Source organism: Pungitius pungitius, chromosome 3, assembly GCF_949316345.1.
Source record: "Pungitius pungitius chromosome 3, fPunPun2.1, whole genome shotgun sequence".
NCBI classification, from domain to species: domain Eukaryota; kingdom Metazoa; phylum Chordata; class Actinopteri; order Perciformes; family Gasterosteidae; genus Pungitius; species Pungitius pungitius.
In genome coordinates this window covers 23,942,716-23,962,822 of record NC_084902.1, presented here as the reverse complement: position 1 = coordinate 23,962,822, position 20,107 = coordinate 23,942,716, and the positions used below count along the sequence as shown (strand labels likewise).

Here is a 20,107-nt window from a genome sequence, read left to right as displayed (position 1 = left end):
ATGAGCAATTATCCATGTGATGGTCCCTTTTGTAAATTACTGTATTTATTGCCAAGGACGTGAGGATTTCATTAGCAATCTAATTATTTGATTCTAAAATGTGTGCAATGGCAAAGTGGATGTCATGCTATAAAACGAACGAATAATTGAATTGCAATCATAGAAACAGGCTGTGAAATGGAAAAGAGATTTTGTGAGAAAATCCCTTTGTCGTCAAAATATTACGGTAACGTGACCTTTAAATTCATCTCGTTGTGCGCATTACCGTAGTTACGGTATTCAGCCCAAAGTAGCAGATCCCAGATCCCGGCATTGTTTCTCCTCCCCAGACAGAGCTGGAGGATAGAAGGAAAAAATGGAGCGGTCTTTGCTGTGGAGGTTTTTAATACTCTTGCAGCTTTATGTTTTCGGTTTTGTCCCCGCGTCAGGTAATGCATATTCAAACCAGTACGGCGATATTTAAACGGGATGGTGAGACTTTGCTGTTTCTAGTTTCGCTGTAACTACTTGAGCCAACTTCTGATGTAAAGAGTCATTCATCGGTTCCCGAGCTAGCTTACTAGCCTATGAGTTAACTTGACACAGCTAACCATGCTAACTTCATGGCTGGAATGAGTTTTGATTAAACGTTTCGCTTCTAATAATATGAAATAATGTAAGCTAATTAAAAGGCTTGCCTTTATTGATGCTGTGTGTGTGATTTTTTGCACCAAATTAGCTAGAGGTGAAGTTAGTAAGCGCTAATACAAGCTGCTGCTTGCTTCCCTGTCAGTATTTACTGTCTTGATTGTAGCTTCAAGTAGTTATTATTAATTCACTGAGTGTGAAAAGGAATAACAACAGAGAAATGCCATATCTTAAGTATTTGATACTAACTCCATAAACTCTCTTCCTTATTGGATGCATCAGTTTTGTGACACCATCTCCCATTGTTTGTAGGTCAACAGTGGAAGGAAATTAGAGACAAGATAGCCAATGCAGTTAACAGGCACACTCCGTGCAACCCTGTTAACTGCAGTTGCCATTTGAGGTGGGTGTGACGCCATAATGTGTTTGCTTCTCCTTAAACGTGGTTTCTTCTTGCTACAGGACAAGGTAACATCAGTGAAAAGGGTTTGCATTCATTCTATGGGAATTTGATCATCTCTATGTTGCTTTTCCTCTGCCGTTCTCCACTTCTGACCTCCAGTGTCCTACGAGACGACCTGCGGCCCTTTAAAGGGAGAATCTCTGAGGATGTCATGGCTACGACCGTCCAGAGAGGGGTGGGCACCCACTACCAGATCATCGGTCACAAGCTGTACAGGGAACACAACTGCATGTTCCCCGCCAGGTAAGGAGGAAAAAGTGCCAGATGGATTATTTGAAGTGTTTGATTGCATCAGAACACATTTGCTTACTTCCAACATAGGCAGTATGCATACAGGATTTACCATAAATGTAATGGGTCTGGTATCAGGTGCAGCGGGGTGGAGCATTTCATCCTGGAGGTGATCGACAGGTTGCCCGACTTGGAAATGGTGGTAAATGTGAGAGATTACCCTCAAGTCCCCACCTGGGTGCAACCGACCCTGCCAGTCTTCTCTTTCAGTAAGGTCAGAACTTTAGGCATCGATATTAAAACACATACACACACAATGTTGTTTCATTAAAACTTATAACTGGTTTTGACGCATGCGTTTTGGATCTGAGTAGACAGCGGACTACCAGGACATCATGTACCCAGCGTGGACGTTTTGGGAGGGAGGGCCCGCTGTGTGGCCCATATACCCCACTGGACTGGGAAGATGGGATTTGATGAGGGATGACCTAAAAAAGTATGGTTTTATTTCTGCTGTTTAATGGTATTCCACATTTAAACCAGTATTTACAAAAGAAGAAAGGGATCCGTTGAACATAGTGTGGTGTTTGTCTTGGTAGATCTTCAGCACGGTGGCCATGGAAGCAGAAAGAGTCAAAAGGATTCTTCAGAGGCTCCAGGTCAGCCCTGCAATGTCTTTAGTTATCGCGACACATACAGCAACCATTTTTTTCATGTCATTTTTCAGCTCTGACTTTTACCCAGCTGCAAAGCTTCGACTGTTGAGTTGTTGTCTTCTCTGTTTACTTCGACAGGACCAGTCCGGAGCGCGACCCTCTGATCCTTCTGTCCAGAGAGGCTCCGGAGCTGGTGGACGCAGAGTACACCAAGAACCAGGCCTGGAAGTCGGAGAGGGTCAGTGATGCTGACACCACGCCAGGGACACACACACTGTCATAATCCTTATATGATATTATTGTAACTTGTGACATTCCAAAAAGGAATCTTGTGTTTTTTTTAACCAGCCCTTGTTTATCTGTCTGTTTTTAGGACACACTGGGGAGTCCCCCGGCCAAAGAAATCCCACTGGTAGATCACTGCAAATACAAGTGAGCTGAGATGACATCAAGGACAAAAACTGCTCTTTTCAGACGGCAACAGCTTCTCTGAGAAACAATGTACGCATCATTTTCGAGGGGCATTAACGGTCCCACCCGCCCCTTGCTGTATTCTCCCCAGGTATTTGTTCAACTTCCGAGGCGTGGCGGCCAGCTTCCGCCTCAAACATCTCTTCCTCTGCGGTTCTCTGGTGTTTCACGTGGGGGACGAGTGGCAGGAGTTTTTCTACCCCCAGCTGCAGCCGTGGGTGCACTACATCCCGGTCAAGCAGGACCTCTCCGATGTCCGGTATGTACTGGTGTCAGGCGTCTTTCTCATTTGCGCTGATGATATCTTTCAAACGCTTACCTTTTAATTTTTTATTATATTTGTAGTCAGTTAGTCCTTTCTGATGGGTAACTGCTATGTATGCAGAGTGGATGGCCTACCAACGCCTCAACCGAGTTACTTGTTTGTCATATCCTATGCTTTTGGTGTTTTAAAGGTTTAAGACCCACCAAACGACATTTACCAACAACCTGTTAAATGTGAAATTATGCTTTTTGCACATGTGGTCTGGCTTTGAAGAGATTGATTAAAAAAAATGTTGCTGTGTAAAATTGGTTCTGCAGCTGTATTTCGAGATGCGGAAAGTCTAACATACCCCAGTGGGACTCCTCCGTGTGCACGCTGATTCACGACTTGTCTTTGCACGCTGTGTCTCCTCAGGGAACTACTCCAGTTCGTCCAAGAGAACGATGCTGTTGCGCTGGAGATTGCCACAAGGTGAAGCCTCGTATTTAATGCTTGAATTATTACGCAGCGGCTCCGAGTGTTTAGTTGAGTGACGGTATTTTTTTTCCTTCTCCGTCCCCACAGGGGTAAAGAATTCATTGTCGACCACCTGCGGATGCAAGACGTGTCTTGCTACTGGGAGAGACTCCTCACAGAGTTTGGCCACCTTCTCGCCTACAAACCCAGGAGGAGGGAGAACTACAAACAGATCGTCCACAGACCCAGCAAGACGGAACTATGAGAGCTACAGCCGGCGGGACCGGGGGGGCTGTGGTGAACTCTAGATGATGAATGTAATCGCTGCACCACTGCGCCATCATTTCTCTTTTGAAGAAGCGCCATGTGCCAGCTAACCGCTTTTCTTTTGTCTTCCCCCAATGTAGCTAGTGTGAAGTTTAGTCAGTATTTGTTTGTCATAGTTGTACCTTAATATGTTTAATGTGGATGTTGGTGCACAGATATCATATTTTTACAATCAAACACTTAAAATGATGCAGGCATTACAAGCTAAGGTTGTGATTCTACATTTTACACTCCCACAACTGTGGAGCACATATATCTTTAAATTGAAATACATGAAGCGTGATGCTTCCTGCTACTCAAATATCCACCAAGGATGTACCAATAATAATACTAGTTATGACTGCTGCCATATTGTGACATATTTAATGAAGTTGAATGTATTTCAAGGCATTTCTAGAAACTGATTGGGATTCATTTTTTGAATAGAGATAGATATACTTTTTTTACTCTACCCACGTTTGTTGATCTAAAAGTCCACATCTAACCTGGTCCTATTATTTGTATTGTAAAGTGGCATAATATTGATTCTTAATTGTATTCCCTGTTTAGTACAGAGTTTGTTGATGGTGAGGCGCTCCTCTCTGCTGGACAACCGAGGAAACTGCAGCCTTCAAGTGTCCCCACGACATGTCGGGTGGAAACTACTTGTTTGCTGCAATTATGAGGTCAATGTCTTCCGTATGTTCAATAACCAGTTATTAATAAGTACTTTCACTAAGTGCCATTGGTAAGCAATAATGACAACAAGAAAACCATTGCAATATGATTTTTTTGTCTTTCTAAGAAATACCGTTTGGATCTTGCTAGATGACGGATAGCTGATATATAGTTGAATATGTTGTAGTATTCATACTGTGTATATCAATGGACTTTTAGAATGGATTTTTTTAAAGTCAATAAACATTTTGTTAAAACATTCCGTGCCCAGACCTCTTTATGTACTATGGTAGTGCAATATGCGCGATCGTGTGCAGTCCTCCACCCACTGGGGGCGCTGTTTGCACTCTGTTTGTCCGCGGCCGAGGTCAAAGGTTGGAGACCCGGCTGGTTATAGGAATGTCACCGGTGATGAACAAGCAGCAGAAGGACAAATATGAAAAACAGAAATGTGTAGAAGTAATTTGTCGGGCTTGCGGTACTTCAAATGACAGACGGTTTTATTTCTAAAATGTATTCAGCTTCTCTTGCTGGTAAGGCTTCTTTCTGTGTTTAATTGTCAGATATGTCGTAGGCTAATATGTTACCTGTTAGCGTCATTGCTCCCGTTATCGGACAACTTGGAACTAGCGTTTTTACTTTAGTTTTTAGACAACCAAAGAATGAAAACATACGACTGTAATATTAATTTAATTTGCCATTGGTATAATTTCATAAAATAGTATTTTCGTAACAGAAATACACCTTGTTAGCCAAACGTTAGATTCTAGCTTTCAGACCTGTCACAGCTGAACGACATCACTCTTAATTAAGGTGACGGTCCGCACGTGAACTGCGCAGCGGGGGACTGTCGACTATTTAGTCACATAGAAATGTACATCCACCCATGCACCAGCCAGAGACACACACCCTTCCACACTCGCACACGGCTGAAAACACACCAAAAGTGTGTTTAAAGTAGGCATGAACCAATTATTCTGTCATCAGGGTTAAGTGTAGCGTAACTTCTTGTGCTTGGCTTCTTGGTGTTTTGACCAAATTACAAGAAATGACAAAATGTTTTAATAATTTACAAATGGCCAATATTACCTCTGTTTAGTTCACTCGCTGGCAACTTTGTAAGTTGATCTTTTTTTGTTTTCTCATTTATGATATGTGCATTATGCTCGGAGGACCCCAAGGTCCCAGCAATGAAACACTGGTGTAATTTTATAGTCAATAGAGAAAAAGCCTTGCTTGTGTGCCCAGTGTGTTTTGATAGGCCTCCACTATTTAACAGCTGCTCAGTTCAAAATCCAAGTATAACCCTCCCAGGATTTTATTCGCCTTAAGGCTGTTTATTTTGCGTGATGGACTCCGACACGGAGTGTAATATCCCATCCCATGGCCATGTGTTTCTGCTACAGCCCCGATGCCTGCTGAAGCGTGATGCATCCAGAGCAGCCCAGAACGGTCTTTGCCCCACAGAGACGATGGGCAGATACCACACCTCGGGGCACTCTGAGCACCGGCCTCCTGCAGGGCCTTATCCAGAGCGTCAGGCCTCCTTCCTTCTGCCCTCTGCTCCCCAGGGTCCACGCAGCTGATGCGGCTGCTGCCCAGCCTGCACAGATGTCGTCGTCGTCCTCCTCCACTAGTCCTGCACCCAACCCCTCACCCAGCATTATGCCAAGCCACATAGGCAGGCCAGAATTCCCAGATACAGGATGGGACCGTATCAAGGACCTCTTTGACAGAGAGTTGGTATTTCTGTTCTTAACTTCTCCCCTTGTACACCTTTGTCCCCCTGCGGTCCTCATCAAGTTATTTTCTACATATTTTGAGAACTGCTTTAAAATAAAACCAGTAGTTTAACGTTGTGTTGCTGTTTATACAGCACATGTAGTATATAGGTTGAAAAGTATTTTATTTGTGTACCAAATGGTTGTTTTAATCATGTTGGTAATTAAAGTCCTTTTTATGATTAGAGCACAAGAACTTATTTCTAGACTCTACTTTCAACCAGTTGTACAGCGAGTGATGCAGAGATATTTTCGCATACAAGAATAAAGTTCTGACTTTTTTTTTTCTTGTGAGCCTTAATTTTTTGTCACTCCGGTATTAAATGCGTATAAAGCCTGCCTCTTTTCTCCCTGTAGCGTGACACAACGGTACCCAGAGGAGCTGACCAACGTGATGAAGAGTTGTGTGACTGCCGCGCTAGCCGGCCTGCTCTACGGAGGCCTGCCAGCGGCTCGCCATGCCAGGCAGAGGTACATCCAACTCAGCCAGGCAGAACTCTATACTAGTCGAGTGGAAGCAGTGGTGAGTGGCAGAAAGGGAACCGTGGGTGGGGTTTTCATGTGCCACATGTAGTAGTTAATGACTGCACTACTAAGTAGTAGTAGGCATCATGGTAATAACACAGCTGCAACCTAAGGATTGTGTCCTTTCGGTCTGAACCAGCGCTCAGCCCATAATGCAGCAATCCGCGGCTTCGTACGATACGGATGGAGATGGAGCTGGAGAGTGGCGGCTTTTGTCACCTTATTTAAGTAAGTAAACAAAAGCAAGGATTCTCTCCTAATTACGTGCACTTGTCCCTCAGCATATTTCTCAAGGGTCACCAAGTTGTTTTTTTCACCTTTTTGGCCGATTGGCCACTACTCTGACGGCAGTTCTGTCAACCATAAAACGGTTTGTGAGGCAAAAAAGGTTGGAGACCGTTGGTTTATGGTTTAGCTCAGATTCACCAATGTCACACGACAACACAGTAAACTGATTGTTGGCAGCATTAGACCTGCAACAATGTTATGTCAAGTAGCTTTCACAAGAGCACAAGTGGAAACAAACCCCAGTTCCGAGTCTAAAGGAGTTGTTTCACAGTAATATGAAGCACTTAAAATAAATATTCTACATTGATTTGATCATTTATATTTTCAATGATTATCCTCCGTAAATCTTTGTTTTCTTCATTCGTCTGTATGTTCCCTTCCCCTTTAAGCTCCGTCAGCACAGGGCTGTCTGTGTACAGAGACAAGTATACCCTTGGCCATTATGCTGCAGCTGGAGGTGAGTTACACGGGCAAGACACATGCGGCGCACAAGGCGCTAGGTCGGCCACCGTACACAGAGGACCAGTCCACCAGTGGCTGAGAGCCCTATTTCCTGTTGTCTCTCTGCTATGGTTAATGCAGACCACTGTTCAAAGGAGAATGAGTTAAAACTCTGACCAGCCAATGTGATTTTATTTTTTTGTGCCTAGACACAAGAATTTACCTTAAAAATATATTAGTCGTAAAACATCTTATACTGGCAATAATAACGAGAATTTTTAAAAACGTGTGAATGATATTAAAACTGGGTGTTGTGTGCAAGAGCAGCAGTTACTGGAGGCCTTTTCAGACTGAACCTGGGACCCCGAGGCCTGGTGGCAGGAACAATCATCGGAGCAGTTCTGGGGTAAGTGCTTCAGCAAGAGTCCATTCATGTCCACCGATTGCTTTCTTTCCCCCATTAGTCCCAATGCATCGACTAGTTACGGTGACAACCCCGTTTTCTACCTAGAAAGCCCGCTGTTACCCATCCACCAATGAGTGCTATCGTGAGAAGCTGCTACGCGTTTCTGTCTCATACAAATAATGCGTACATCCTTGCCCTCGTGTCTACATTTGAGTCTGTGTGCTTGGGAGCAGCGAGACCCCAGCAGCCAGCTGTGCACCTCCCAGCGAACCTCTGTTGCCCAGCTGAACTCCACCCCCCCTGCCCCCCCCTTAACTCTGTTCACAGTGCCAGAGGGACTCATGTGCACTGCAGAGGGCCATGTTCTGGGTGCTAGAGCAAGGAGGCCGGCCAGGGCCGCAGCTGGCACTCTCCATTTACATCGTCTCTGTTATTCCAGCCTCTCATCTCCATCGACCATGCTCTGATCTGGACTTATGCTCCGCTCCAGCTCCTCTCGCCCCTCAACCTTCTCTGTCCCACTTTTCACTCACTCCTCTGGCCACGTTCAGCTGTGCGCGCAGAACCGAGAGCAGATTTTGAATTTGATTGTGTAATGGAGATTTAGAGTGAGGTGTTTGATTGTGTAGCAGACTGGAGGGGCTGGTTTGAATGGTCTGTGATCATCAGCCCCGTGTTGGCTCTGCTCAAGTCTGTTCTCCTGTTGGCTCTAGAGTTGTATTACCTCCTCCTCCTTCTAGCTGTCTGCCTGAGCGACCAACCACCTGGAGCTTTCTCATGTGTGCAAGCCCCGGCCCAGGCTTTGCCAGGTGCAGTCGGGGGGAGGGGGGGGTAAAAGCAGGCAGCTAATCGGAACCATTACGCTCCAGATCTCACCCCAGATCCGTCCTCTCGCCTGGGCATCAAGGCAGAGGTGTGACTGGAAGGTTTGGTTGGAGGGGCTGCAGAGGAGAACAGGACTCTGTAAGACACTGCTGGGGGGAAATTCAGCCTGAATGATTACCGTGGTGGAAGTGTTATGCCATTAAAAAAGCTGCTGTGACAGCTGGGTTACAAAACGAGTTATGCAATAAAGGAAGGTGTGGTAGGAGTCTTATAACATATCATTTAGCGTACATACAGTATGTCAACTTAAATGCTTTCATTACACATTACACTAGTTGATGAACAATAGAAGTATATGGTTCATTTTCTGTTTTGAAGCATTTGAACATGTCCTGAGTATGTTTGATATTTCAAGTGACATAAGCCAACTTCTGCTCAGGTTTCCTACAGGTGCGTTGATCATCAGCATGCAGTCAATTGCAGGAGAAACGGCCAGAGAGCGGCGGAGGAGAGAGCGCAGGGAACTTTTTGACCTCAGACTCACAGAATGGTGAGATTAATCAGTAGATTTTAAGCTTTTGTAGGATTATTTTACAAAGAAAAAAAATAAAAGACCCAAATTCGCGCTCAAGTTTGTTTTTATCCTGATCCGTCGTTGCTCACCAGTCACTCTCTCTCTTTCAAATCCCAAGGAATGCCCGTCTGCACTTGACAGACGAGTTGATTGGAGATCTGAAGGTCAGCTCTCAGGCAGAAGAAACCAACAAGGACATGCAAAGGATCCAGGAACTGCTCAGTTTACCACAGAATGAGGCTGTGGCTCAGGACTCACGCAGCTAATGGTGGGATAACCGGTTCTGCCTGCTATCTGTCGCACATTGAAGGTGGGACTTTACACAAATGGGAGAATCAAATGTGTCACTTTGCCTGGATGCATACACCCTTCTCTAATTGAATGGAAACTGCTTTCCATCAGAATAAAAAACAACAACATTGTGCTTCACCAACTACTGTCCTGTATACTACACTCCTCTTTGTGAGGACCAATATGAGTTTTATATTTTTGGGTCTTTTTTTCTATATATATATATATATTTATATCTTTTCAAAGATTAAGACTTGGTTTTTTTACGGTTTGGATTAGTTTAAATTACTTTTGGGCTTAGGGCTAGCGATGAGCATTCATTTGTAATTGGTAATGTTCACAGAAATGCATTATGTCAAAGAGAGTCCTCATATGTATAGAGGTACAATACATTTACTGTTTGCGACTACAAAAAAAGTCTAGATGTTACATTAAACTCGCCCGCAATGCTTAATAAAATTAATTTGTATAAAGAGGCACATATTTTTTATTCGCATCCTCAAATTCTAGATTCTCATTGTAATAACACTTTAATTGGACTTAATGTGGGGATCTAGACAGGTTTTGTTTAACTAGAGTATTGAGAGACAATAATACCAAAGTTGCGATCGTAAGGGATACAACCTAATAAAGCCTTCTGAACTGAAAGATACACACTGTCTGCTATATTAATACATTATAGAACTTTCCTTAAGCTAAAAAAAACAGCTTGTCTTTTTTGTGTGCTTTGAATCTCCATGAAAAAACAATTTAAATTGCCGTACTTATTAAAACCCCACAATTGAACAGCGAAGTGTTGCCCGCCAGGACCTGGCCTTTCTTGCTATTGTTAGTTCTGGGAGTTGACAGTAGCTCATCAATGTTCAACTCAGCTCTATATGAAACTCAAACAACTAATGTCGATTGACATCTATCACGAAATAGCTTCTTTCTTTTTGGCACACCTGTCCTGTGTGAAGTGTGCTTTCCACTTAGCTTCTCGGGCTTTTCCGCAACTAGGTCAAATATAGCGTTGGCCCCCGGTGTAAGCAAGATGTGACTTGGCAACAGCTGGCGCCCAGAATGCAGCAGTGACTGCTGATGTGCAGATGGACAGATTTGAGGAGTCTTTTGGTCAGTGGTGCTTTCCAGCTGGAGTTGTTCCAGGTACACTCGAGGTACGTTTTAGAATTCCTCTCTAACCCGTTGCTGGCTCTGTCCCAGCACTGTTGCATAATGTGTGGGAATAACATTTGGAAACATTTTTAGAAACCTGTTTTTTTTAATTGGCGCTTCTACATTGCTTCTTAATTTAAGGGCATGTCCTCTTTTGGGTGGAGCAATATTACAATTTGTAAGCCGATAAATTGTTGATTTAATGTCTTAAAAACTATACTTGGGCATTACGTACAGGATAAATAGGCCTTTGGCTCCCTCTGTTGATCATATTGTGCAACTGAAAGGTTTTCCCCTAATAAAAAGGAAAACGAATATACTACATGTACATTTATCTCTATCCAACATACGATTATGTTAAGCCCAATCCCATTAGAATGTTTTTAATGTTTTCACAGGACAAATATGCAAGTATTTTTAAGAAACAACCCGTAAACTGGTTCTGCATTTAAAATATATTTGGATATTGGATACGTTTCTCTACTGCATACAGCCTCAGAACAAATGGAAATGGAAATTAATTAAATATTATCAAAGAAAGACAAAGGTGAGCTCCAATATCTCCCCTTTGCATTTTTGGCATTTTCACCACATAATTACCGCCGTTTGTACACTAGCATCAGGTGTTGAACATTTAAGGACGGATCAGTGTAGTTAGTGCCAGTTTCATTTGGAATGTGCCTGCTGCAAAAACATTGAAGAGTTTAAAATGGTCACGTGTTGCGCGTGTTGCCGGCTTGGGGTCAGGAGGGGAATGCAACGACAGCACACCGAAAATTACCGTAATGATTCCTACGAGTAGAGGACACATTCCAAATATGCCCCATTGTCTGAACATCACATGCAAGGTTGCGCGTGAAGATCGCTGTTTGTTCAAGGGTGGAGGAAAAGAATGCTCCAATGCTGCCTTTGTGTTGAGCTCGTAAATGGGAGCTCTTGCATGTATGGCGTAATCTGCCGGTTCTATAGAGAGAACACTCTAATCCACAATTAAAACCGAACTCGACATTACATAGTTCCGTTAGCTCTTAACGTTAATCGTTTGTTAATACTACGTATAAAGGATGATATTACAACTGTCATGCTTCTAATGGCAATAGTAGTAGCAAGTGTAGTAGTCTTTTGGGGGGCACTGAAGCGCGCATTCGTGGTTCCGCCCTGCGGGCGCCACGTCCGGTGGTTTCATATAATCCCCATTTACACCAATTTGTCCCCTTTTTGGGGAGCAGCCGGTGTTTCGGGGACGACATGTCGGAACAGCTCAACGTTGAGCCGATAGGCTGCGAGCGCATAGGAAGATTTTCAATTTTACGGGATGTTCGCCAACTACACACGTACTCGTGACGTCATATGTGAGTGAGTTGGTGTGTCGGGTCATTCGAGTGTTGTCTGTCCGGGCAGCCAACCCAAATGAATTAGTGCCAACAAACCATGGATATCAATAAAAAAGACGACAGACCCAATCCGCTGGCTACTGCCAGCTTGCTATCAAGGGTCTTTATGTGGTAAGTGCCTACTGCAGCATTAATGGGGAGGCAAGCATAACTTTATCAAACTAATGGGGTGTAAATAGCGTGGTTCCGGCCAGTAGTATTTACCTAAACATTCACACCCGGGTGTTTTGAATTTTTGTAAATAATTACGGGCGGGGGTTGTAGGTGGAACCCCAGTCATCTTATGCAGTTCTAGTAGATGGACATGGATAAGATGTTTGACATTGATCCATATTTAAAGTATGCCACACCATTGGCTGCTGGGGAATTGTCAAGGAGACACACTTTTTTTGTTCTTTTGAAATTAAGTATAATTTTACTCTTTAATCTGTTCTATTCCCCTCTAGGTCACATTACATAACTGATGTTTTTAGAATAAATACGATTTTTTGTTTTATACATTGCATGATAGTGACACAAATAAAGACTCATTTGTCAATCTTGACATAACGTGTAAAAAGGCAATTGGTTTCGTTTTCGTTGTGTTTGGTTCTGCCCTCTGTCTTCGTGGAAGGAATTGGTTTACTGAACTGTGTTGTAAAAGGACTTTAAAGTGAACTCATTGTACCTGTGCGTTCTTCTGGAACGAATAGTACACACAAAGCCAAACAAACATGTAGCCTCCTTGTGGCTATATTTGACTGTATGTTGAGCTAAGGTTAGCATGCGTGTTTTGCATTAAAATGCGTTAGTGAGGGTTTGTTGGTTCATATAGTGTTACTGAGTAGCTGATGGTTCTTAATTTGTGTTGACGACTCACCTATTCAAGAGGACAATTCAAATGTTAATAAGTCACTAAATAACTCCACTAATATTTGGATCCTCACAACTTAAACCACCTGTTGCTACTCAGAATGTAAAGTTGTTTTAGATGCACTCTTATAGAAATCTGAAGTCATTAACTGTGGGATTCATTTGGCACAGTTATGTTCTAGTGTGTTAATCATGTTTAATTCATGCAAGGTTGATTTCCTCTTGCATTCCAAAAGTATCTTTTGAAGTGTATTCAGTTTGGCCAGTAGTGAGAACAAGGTTTTGTTTAGAAGAACCTTAACAGAGCCATGCATATAATTATCACTGTTTGCCTGCATCTAAAGTGCTTAAAACGGTCAAAGTAATTCAATGCATTTGTACATCCTACTCTCCGTGCAGTCGAATCCTCACCACCTATTGGCGTGAAAAGCAGGCGCTTAGACCGGTTGTTGTGTTACTTGCCTCTACATTGGTTGTACTAGCAGTAAGAAAAACAAACTGACACGAATATATCATTCATACTGTCTGACATAAATGGCCCTGGGCTGCTGTCTAACTGCGTTAAGAACTGTCTGTTTCAGCTGGTTGACCCCGTTGATGTACCTTGGCCACAAACGGAGCTTGGAGGAATGTGACATGTTCAGCGTTCTTCCAGAGGATCAATCTGAAATACTTGGAGAGGAACTCCAGAGGTACCAGGATACAATATTACATTACATCCCAACGCTGTTCTGCCTACAGAAATGTCCTGACCTGAGTTGCGACATGAACTTATCTTAGACACAATTCCATGAAAATGACTAATATGTAAGCCCTTGCTCTTTTTCCAGTCATATTACCCAACAACCAGAGCTCGTCAATCTTTTTTGCTATGATGCATTTAGTAATACTACGAAATCCTGAGCAGGAATATGGCAATAACACTCATTCATTAATTTCCATTGCAAAATGAATATGCCCTTTTGATTTATTGCAGATTTTGGGATCGTGAAGTTAAAAAGGCCACAAAGGAGCTCAGGAAGCCAAAGCTCTCCAGAGCTCTTATCAAGTGCTACGGGACGTCCTACGCGCTGGCTGGAATTTTCACTTTTACACTGGTACGTTTGGGCTTAAGACTCGTTCACATATTTTGTCAGATTAATTCCTCATAAGTACTTTGGTGAACCCAGAGGCATTAATCCGATAATTATTTCAATCTTCTGTCCTTTCTTCAATGGCATGTTTTTTTTTCTTCTGTGAGGTAAAGAGATATTTTTTTATGTGTAAAATGTAAATGTTCAAGTTTGGAGCATAGTAACTAAAAAGGACCTCAACCAGAGACCAGATGATTCGTAACATAGATGTCTCATATTTTACAAGCATAGCGGTTTGTTAATTTTCCAGGGGCCATGCAATGATGTGATGAGGTATTCTTACTGGCACCACCAGGATAAGGGTACAGGTTGTATTTGATGAACTGGAAGCCAGAGGCTGGAAGTCTTGTTTCTACTTTGATTAGTACGCTGCCGTGGTCGAACAATTTACGTGATTGCTCAAAGAAAAAAGGCCAACTGTCAGTATTATGCTTTTTTTGTCCCTCTTTGACATAAAGGAGGCAATCAAAGTGGTCCAGCCACTTCTTCTGGGAAAAATCATTCTGTACTTTGAGAACTATGACCCAGACGACCAGAGGAGTCTTCACATGGTTTATGGTTATGCTGCTGCGATGTCCCTATCCACTTTTGGCCTGACAGTCCTCCAGCATCTCTACTACTACCATGTCCAGAGAACAGGCATGAAGATCAGAGTGGCCATGTGTCACATGATATACAGGAAGGTCAGTAAAGATTTTGCCTTATTTAGCTATTTCTAGAAAAATGCCGTGACTATTCTCAGCGATGCCAACCAGATGGGTGAAATGTTTCTCGCCAGGCTCTCGGTCTCAGCAGTGAATCCATGGTGCACACGACCACCGGACAAATTGTGAACCTCCTTTCCAATGACGTCAATCGTTTTGATGAGGTAATGTAAATTGTGGGTTTTATCTAAACACCAAGACAGACGGTCACACATCTCATGACGATCAATTGTCACTCTAGATTACACTCAACCTGCACTACCTCTGGGTGGGACCTCTTCAGGCGATGGTTGTCATCCTTTTCCTTTGGTACGAGATTGGACCGTCGTGTCTGGCAGGTGTGGCCGTTATGGCCCTCATGATACCAGTGCAGACCTGGTTTGGAAAGCTCTTTGGCGTGTTCAGGTGGGAAACAACATGACCCGAGAAGGGCTCTGATGATGATTACTTGATGCTTTTTTCTTTTTTTTTTACACATTTCTTTAATTGGTCTTTTTTTTGTGCAAATACTGTAGTTTTCTACAAAAAGCATGATGTATTTTAATGCAATTTTTATAACTGTTTTACAGGAGTAAAACGTCAGTCATTACTGACAATAGAATCCGCATCATGAATGAGGTGGTGTCTGGCATCAGGATTATCAAGATGTATGCCTGGGAGAAACCCTTCTCAGCACTGGTCACTGAAATCAGAAGGTAGGAATGAATATGAGTGTTACTCTTTGGGGGTATTCTTACCGTTACCACAAGGGCATGGGGCCATTTTGGATTTATTTTCTTACGCTGTCCACTAACTGGAAGATACATCTGTAAATTGGTTGAATATACTATTTGTTTAAATTTTCCAAACACAATCTGTGCCTAGACTATGCCACAAAAAATGTATACTTTACCCATCAAACCAAATGTAATGACCTTCAGGGTAAAGTGCCTCTACATCTCACGTTAGGTTTACTGCTTTAATAAAAGGCGTCAGAAGCTTTGATGGGTGAGTGTGATTAAGAATGTGCTTGTATTTTGCATGAAAGAGTTTGGAATTTGGGGATGTGCTCTTACTTGTCAAACTGGTTTCTTTGGATCCGCTCCAATTCTCTGGAACGTGTAGAGAACATGTTGACTGACAGTCTGCACACACTACACATCATGGTTTGCTTCAGATGTCACTCTGCGTTACTTTGGATTCCTAATCAGCCGAGCAGTGGGAGTTTTGACAGAATAAATATTTCACCATGACAAGCCAAAACCTGCTGTCACGCTGAATGTTCTGCATGGGGTAAGAGGAGAGTGGTAGTGTGGTCGGTTTTGGTAAGAGGAGATGACTGGTGGGAAACCTGGAGCCAAAGACATTTGCGCCCTCAGCAGGTTGGTGGTCCTCCACGGTGTGAGCGGACGGGTTCCTGACGATGCTCCCCGGACCTCTCGCAGCTGAAAACCTGCTCACTAGCTTTTCAACGTGATCGTGGGTGGGCTGTACGGGATTCTGTCCCCACAAAGCAGTATATTTTACACTGTAAACAAATATTCTTAGAAGTTCAGCTGCAGCCTCATTAGAACACAGTTGAGCTTCTTCTATGAAGGGTTGTTTAAGTTGCATTTTTTCTGTTAATCAACAGCAAAAGGTGAGCAGCTCTTAGACAGGCGCTCAAACGCATAATTGCTAAACAATCACAGACTTCTCTTCATTCCATGTTGTTTGGTTTCTATGGCTGGTTTTCATATATATATATATATATATATATATATATATATATATATATATATATGAAAATGTGTGAAATGCATCGCTCCCGTCATGAGTCTTGTATTTGTTATTCTGTGTTTTTTTTTAACATGTGATGCAGTTTGAACAAACGACAAAGCTCAACCTCTAATACATAACTGAGAAACTGCAGTAAAACAAAGATGAGCTGTTCCCCCCCACAGCTGGTAAACGCTGCTCCCATCACTGGTGACAGTGTTTCATGCCAGGATTTCCTCATGCTTTCTTGAAAAAGTGTTAATGTGTAAATGAAGTTAGCCTAAGATTATTGTTTAAAAAAGGCCATCCACAACCATCTTAGGGTCACTGTGTTCTTTGTCACGGCACAGCCATAAAAAAACGGTAAGTGAGGATAAAAATATGCAAGTGTTTGTTAACTGACGTGCCTATCTAGAAACCAATGAATATTGCCGTCTGTCATGAACCACCATGTTGAATGATTTACTACATCAAAGTGGAACTGAGGATTAAATGGATCGATGACAAACTGTTGACTGAAAGGAACACCTTTCTCTTACATTTTTTTCTTCAATGAAACAATGTTGTACAACTAGTTCTGGCTGGTTGATTTTAAATTCTCACTGCTTAACTGAAATCTGACTTGATGTGAGATACAACAGGAAGTTCAGCAACTTCCTCACACCGAACGCGTCGCCAGCGTTTTGCAGCACAGGAGACATACAAAGTCTATGCACAGACCCAATGACGTACAGGTGAAACTCGAAAAATTACAATATCGTCCAAAAGTTCATTTATTTCAGTAATTCAACTTAAAAGGTGAAACTAATATATTGTATAGACTAATTAAAAGCAAAGTAATATATTTCAAGCTTTATTTGATATAATTTTGGATGATTATGGCATACAGCTAATGAAAACCCCCGATTCAAAATCTCAGAAAATTGTTGGCAGTGTGCCAAGTCCTGCTGGAAAATGTTGTCAGCATCTCCATAAAGCTTGTCTGCTGAAGGAAGCATGAAGTGCTCTAAGATGTCCTGGTAGACTGTTAAGTTGAATTACTGAAATAAATGAACTTTTGCACGATATTCAAATTTTTCGAGTTTCACCTGTATTGTTAAACGACACACTGGTATACTAAATATTAAGTAAAGGACTTTTGCTCACTGATAACGTGCGCGTGGCTGTTAAAAGAGCGGTTTGGTTGTGCTTGAGCATAAGGTGTCCTTCGGCGTGGAAGAATGACGCGAAGGCGGTGAAGTCCGCTGCCCGATCCGAGCCAACGAGCTATCAAACGGGCTGACGACCAGCACCATGTACCGCTGGAAGCGGCAGTCATGCAGATACAGTTCTTGTAGAAGTCTGTGAAATTCACCGAACTGACCACAAATGTACCGCGAGAGTCCTGCGGCGCGTTTGGAGCGTCTGAGCGCAACTGCTCACTGTTTGGGAGTCAGATGTTGAGGAAGTGGACAGTAAGGAGGACGTTGATGAGGTCGAGGAAGAAAACATTTAGAGGAATGAAATGATACAACAACAAAAATGAATGAATGAAAAAGTTCTACTCACAAAATATAAAAAAGTCAATGTTATTTTTAAAGGTTGCAACCAGGACATTCAACTATCACCAGTAGTTACTGACAACTGAAAATACTTGCCCAACTAGCAAGTGTGTGTGCAACCTAATCTGAATGATTGGATTATCTAATATTCTACAATATCAAACATTTAGTTTGTAGACCTTGACTGCCTCAACTCAACTTTTGAAAAAATGTCTCCTTTTAAGCCGCCAAGCTCACTTCTCTCCTCTGTCACCCTCTATTCCCAGGAAAGAGATCGAACAGATACTGAAGAGCTCCTACCTGCGAGGACTCAACATGGCCTCCTTCTTTGCCAGCAGCAAGATCATCGTCTTCGTCACCTTCACAGTCTACGTTCTCCTGGGCAACCCCATCACTGTCAGCCGGGTGTTTGTCACGGTTTCCTTGTACGGGACAATCAAGCTCACGGTCACCCTGTTCTTCCCCCTTGCTGTCGAGAAGTTGTCTGAGACTGTGGTCTGCATTCGCAGGATTAAGGTAATTCTGTTTGTAGTCATCAATAATGTGCTTTTGTTCATGTTTCTGAGATAAATAAAGAGCTCATTACTGTTACACAATTGCTTAAAACACCCAGCAGTTTGTATCTTGCAGGAAATTTAAACCTTTAAAACACAAACTTTTTTTAATGAATGTAACCATTGAAAATATACGCAGCATTGCAGCAAACTTTATGCATCGCTTTCCAGCAGCAATGGTTTTTATTTTGCCATTCAGATCCAATCTAAATTACAAACACCTGGGACACTTTTGTTACCCAACCTAAATGTCAAAATGCTGTTATGTTAGGCATGTCATGAGTTAATAGTTTTGTAAAAAGAAAACCACTTTAAAAACAAAGGCATTTGTCAATTTATTCTCCCCCTCAGGCTTTTCTCCTACTGGAAGAGATTGAGAGAAAAAAGAGCTTTTCTTGGGAGGAAATAAAGGAAAACTCCGTTGAAATTGAGAAGTTGACCTGCTACTGGAATAAGGTGAACACTACACAATGTGTTCAAATACCAGACGCTTAATGCATTGGAAGAATTTCTTCATGGTCTGTTTGCTCTTTCCTCTCAGAGTTTGGACTCTCCATCGCTACAGGACATCTGTATTACAATGAAGTCGCACCAACTTCTGACTGTAATTGGCCCAGTGGGAGCTGGAAAGGTCGGTACACTTGTGCCAACCAGTTTAGCTTGTAACAACCAAGGAAAAGTTTTATTTACTTCACCCTTTTTAGCCAGTTCCCATGTCCATGAAAATCCATTTTCCCACCAGTCATCTCTGCTAAGCGCCATCCTGGGAGAGCTGCCTCACGACGCGGGAACCCTTAAGGTCAAAGGTCGGCTGACGTACGCTGCCCAGCAGCCCTGGGTGTTTCCTGGAAGTGTTCGCAGTAACATCTTGTTTGGGAGAGACCTCGACCCCAAGAAATATGAGACGGTCCTGCGGGCCTGTGCGTTGAAGAGGGTGAGATACCACCCTCTTGTGGCCATATTGGTGCTCAGTCTCTGTAAACCACTCGCTGTGTTGCCTGCTTTCCTATGGGACTGAGCAGGACTTGTTTGTGTGTCTTCTTTAAAACTGAAGTTTAATTAATGAATAAAACCTTTTTTGAGACCGCAGTGGTTAAAAGTAGTGCTCAGAACCACGGTGTAAAATATGCTCCTATATTTAACATGTCAGGATGCTTAAGAAAAAGCACTAGAGGGTCAAAACAAAGGCACAAAAATGCGTAATATTAATATATAAGGCTATTCCGTCATGAATTAGGGTTATTGATGCAATTTATGCTATACACTACTTTTCAATGGAAATTAAAGAACCTTAAAATTGTACTTCAGTACAGTATTTGAGGAGGCTAAATGTAGTTGGTTGCCCTTAAAGTTAACCATTAGAGTGATGCATTTCCCTCACGTGTTTAGATTGTTACATGCTTCTATAGAAATATTACCTCTTGTTTTAATGGGCACACATGTTTTTTAATTAACCTCCATTGTCTGTGTGCAGGACCTGCAGCTTCTCCCAGATGGAGACCTGACTCTCATCGGGGACAGGGGAGCCACACTCAGTGGGGGGCAGAAAGCTCGCATCAACCTGGCGAGGTAAGGAAGCAGTTGCCAATACCGCCCAATAATACCAATCTCTGGGTGGACTTGATGATTGGTGCAGGACATTAAACACCATATCAAAAATTGTCCAGGGAACTGATAACGTATATAATTGTAAGAATCAGTCGAGGTCCTGCGCTTTTAAGGCAGAGATGAAGTAGATCATCGGCATCCTGGA

The 20,107-nt window shown here is 42.6% G+C and overlaps 3 protein-coding genes across 6 annotated transcripts in view; all 3 read left to right on the top strand.

Annotated features, from left to right (window-relative positions):
• Window positions 1-308: 308 nt before the first annotated feature.
• Window positions 309-4,406, top strand: poglut1 (protein O-glucosyltransferase 1). The gene is made up of 11 exons (XM_037479182.2): window positions 309-428; window positions 940-1,030; window positions 1,190-1,333; window positions 1,460-1,595; window positions 1,696-1,817; window positions 1,921-1,980; window positions 2,116-2,215; window positions 2,351-2,409; window positions 2,540-2,707; window positions 3,128-3,184; window positions 3,278-4,406. Exons 1-11 carry the CDS (start codon window positions 356-358, stop codon window positions 3,432-3,434), a joined length of 1,167 nt encoding a protein of 388 aa, XP_037335079.2. The 5' UTR covers window positions 309-355; the 3' UTR covers window positions 3,435-4,406.
• A 115-nt stretch (window positions 4,407-4,521) lies between these two features.
• On the top strand, window positions 4,522-9,422 carry timmdc1 (translocase of inner mitochondrial membrane domain containing 1). Of its 3 annotated transcripts, none has more exons than XM_062561360.1 (8): window positions 4,522-4,686; window positions 5,725-5,892; window positions 6,292-6,457; window positions 6,599-6,687; window positions 7,137-7,204; window positions 7,516-7,594; window positions 8,859-8,969; window positions 9,112-9,422. In XM_062561360.1, exons 2-8 carry the CDS (start codon window positions 5,765-5,767, stop codon window positions 9,257-9,259), a joined length of 789 nt encoding a protein of 262 aa, XP_062417344.1. In that variant the 5' UTR covers window positions 4,522-4,686; window positions 5,725-5,764; the 3' UTR covers window positions 9,260-9,422. The 3 variants fall into 3 exon arrangements, 2 of the variants coding, with proteins under 2 accessions (XP_062417344.1, XP_037318666.2); XM_037462769.2 differs by having other exon boundaries at window positions 5,560-5,892; XR_009955937.1 differs by lacking the exons at window positions 8,859-8,969; window positions 9,112-9,422 and adding an exon at window positions 7,922-7,940 and having other exon boundaries at window positions 5,560-5,892; window positions 7,137-7,594.
• Window positions 9,423-9,506: 84 nt separating this feature from the next.
• Window positions 9,507-20,107, top strand: part of LOC119212161 (ATP-binding cassette sub-family C member 4-like) — a 24,786-nt gene continuing 14,185 nt past the window's right edge. For both annotated transcript variants that reach the window (XM_037462759.2, XM_037462761.2), the window contains exons 1-12: window positions 9,507-10,441; window positions 13,267-13,377; window positions 13,662-13,782; window positions 14,277-14,501; window positions 14,597-14,686; window positions 14,764-14,927; window positions 15,092-15,217; window positions 18,067-18,316; window positions 18,706-18,810; window positions 18,896-18,985; window positions 19,097-19,288; window positions 19,829-19,923. In XM_037462759.2, the coding sequence (XP_037318656.2) occupies window positions 10,365-10,441; window positions 13,267-13,377; window positions 13,662-13,782; window positions 14,277-14,501; window positions 14,597-14,686; window positions 14,764-14,927; window positions 15,092-15,217; window positions 18,067-18,316; window positions 18,706-18,810; window positions 18,896-18,985; window positions 19,097-19,288; window positions 19,829-19,923 (1,646 nt within the window). In that variant the 5' untranslated portion in view covers window positions 9,507-10,364. The remainder of the gene's footprint in view (window positions 10,442-13,266; window positions 13,378-13,661; window positions 13,783-14,276; window positions 14,502-14,596; window positions 14,687-14,763; window positions 14,928-15,091; window positions 15,218-18,066; window positions 18,317-18,705; window positions 18,811-18,895; window positions 18,986-19,096; window positions 19,289-19,828; window positions 19,924-20,107) is intronic.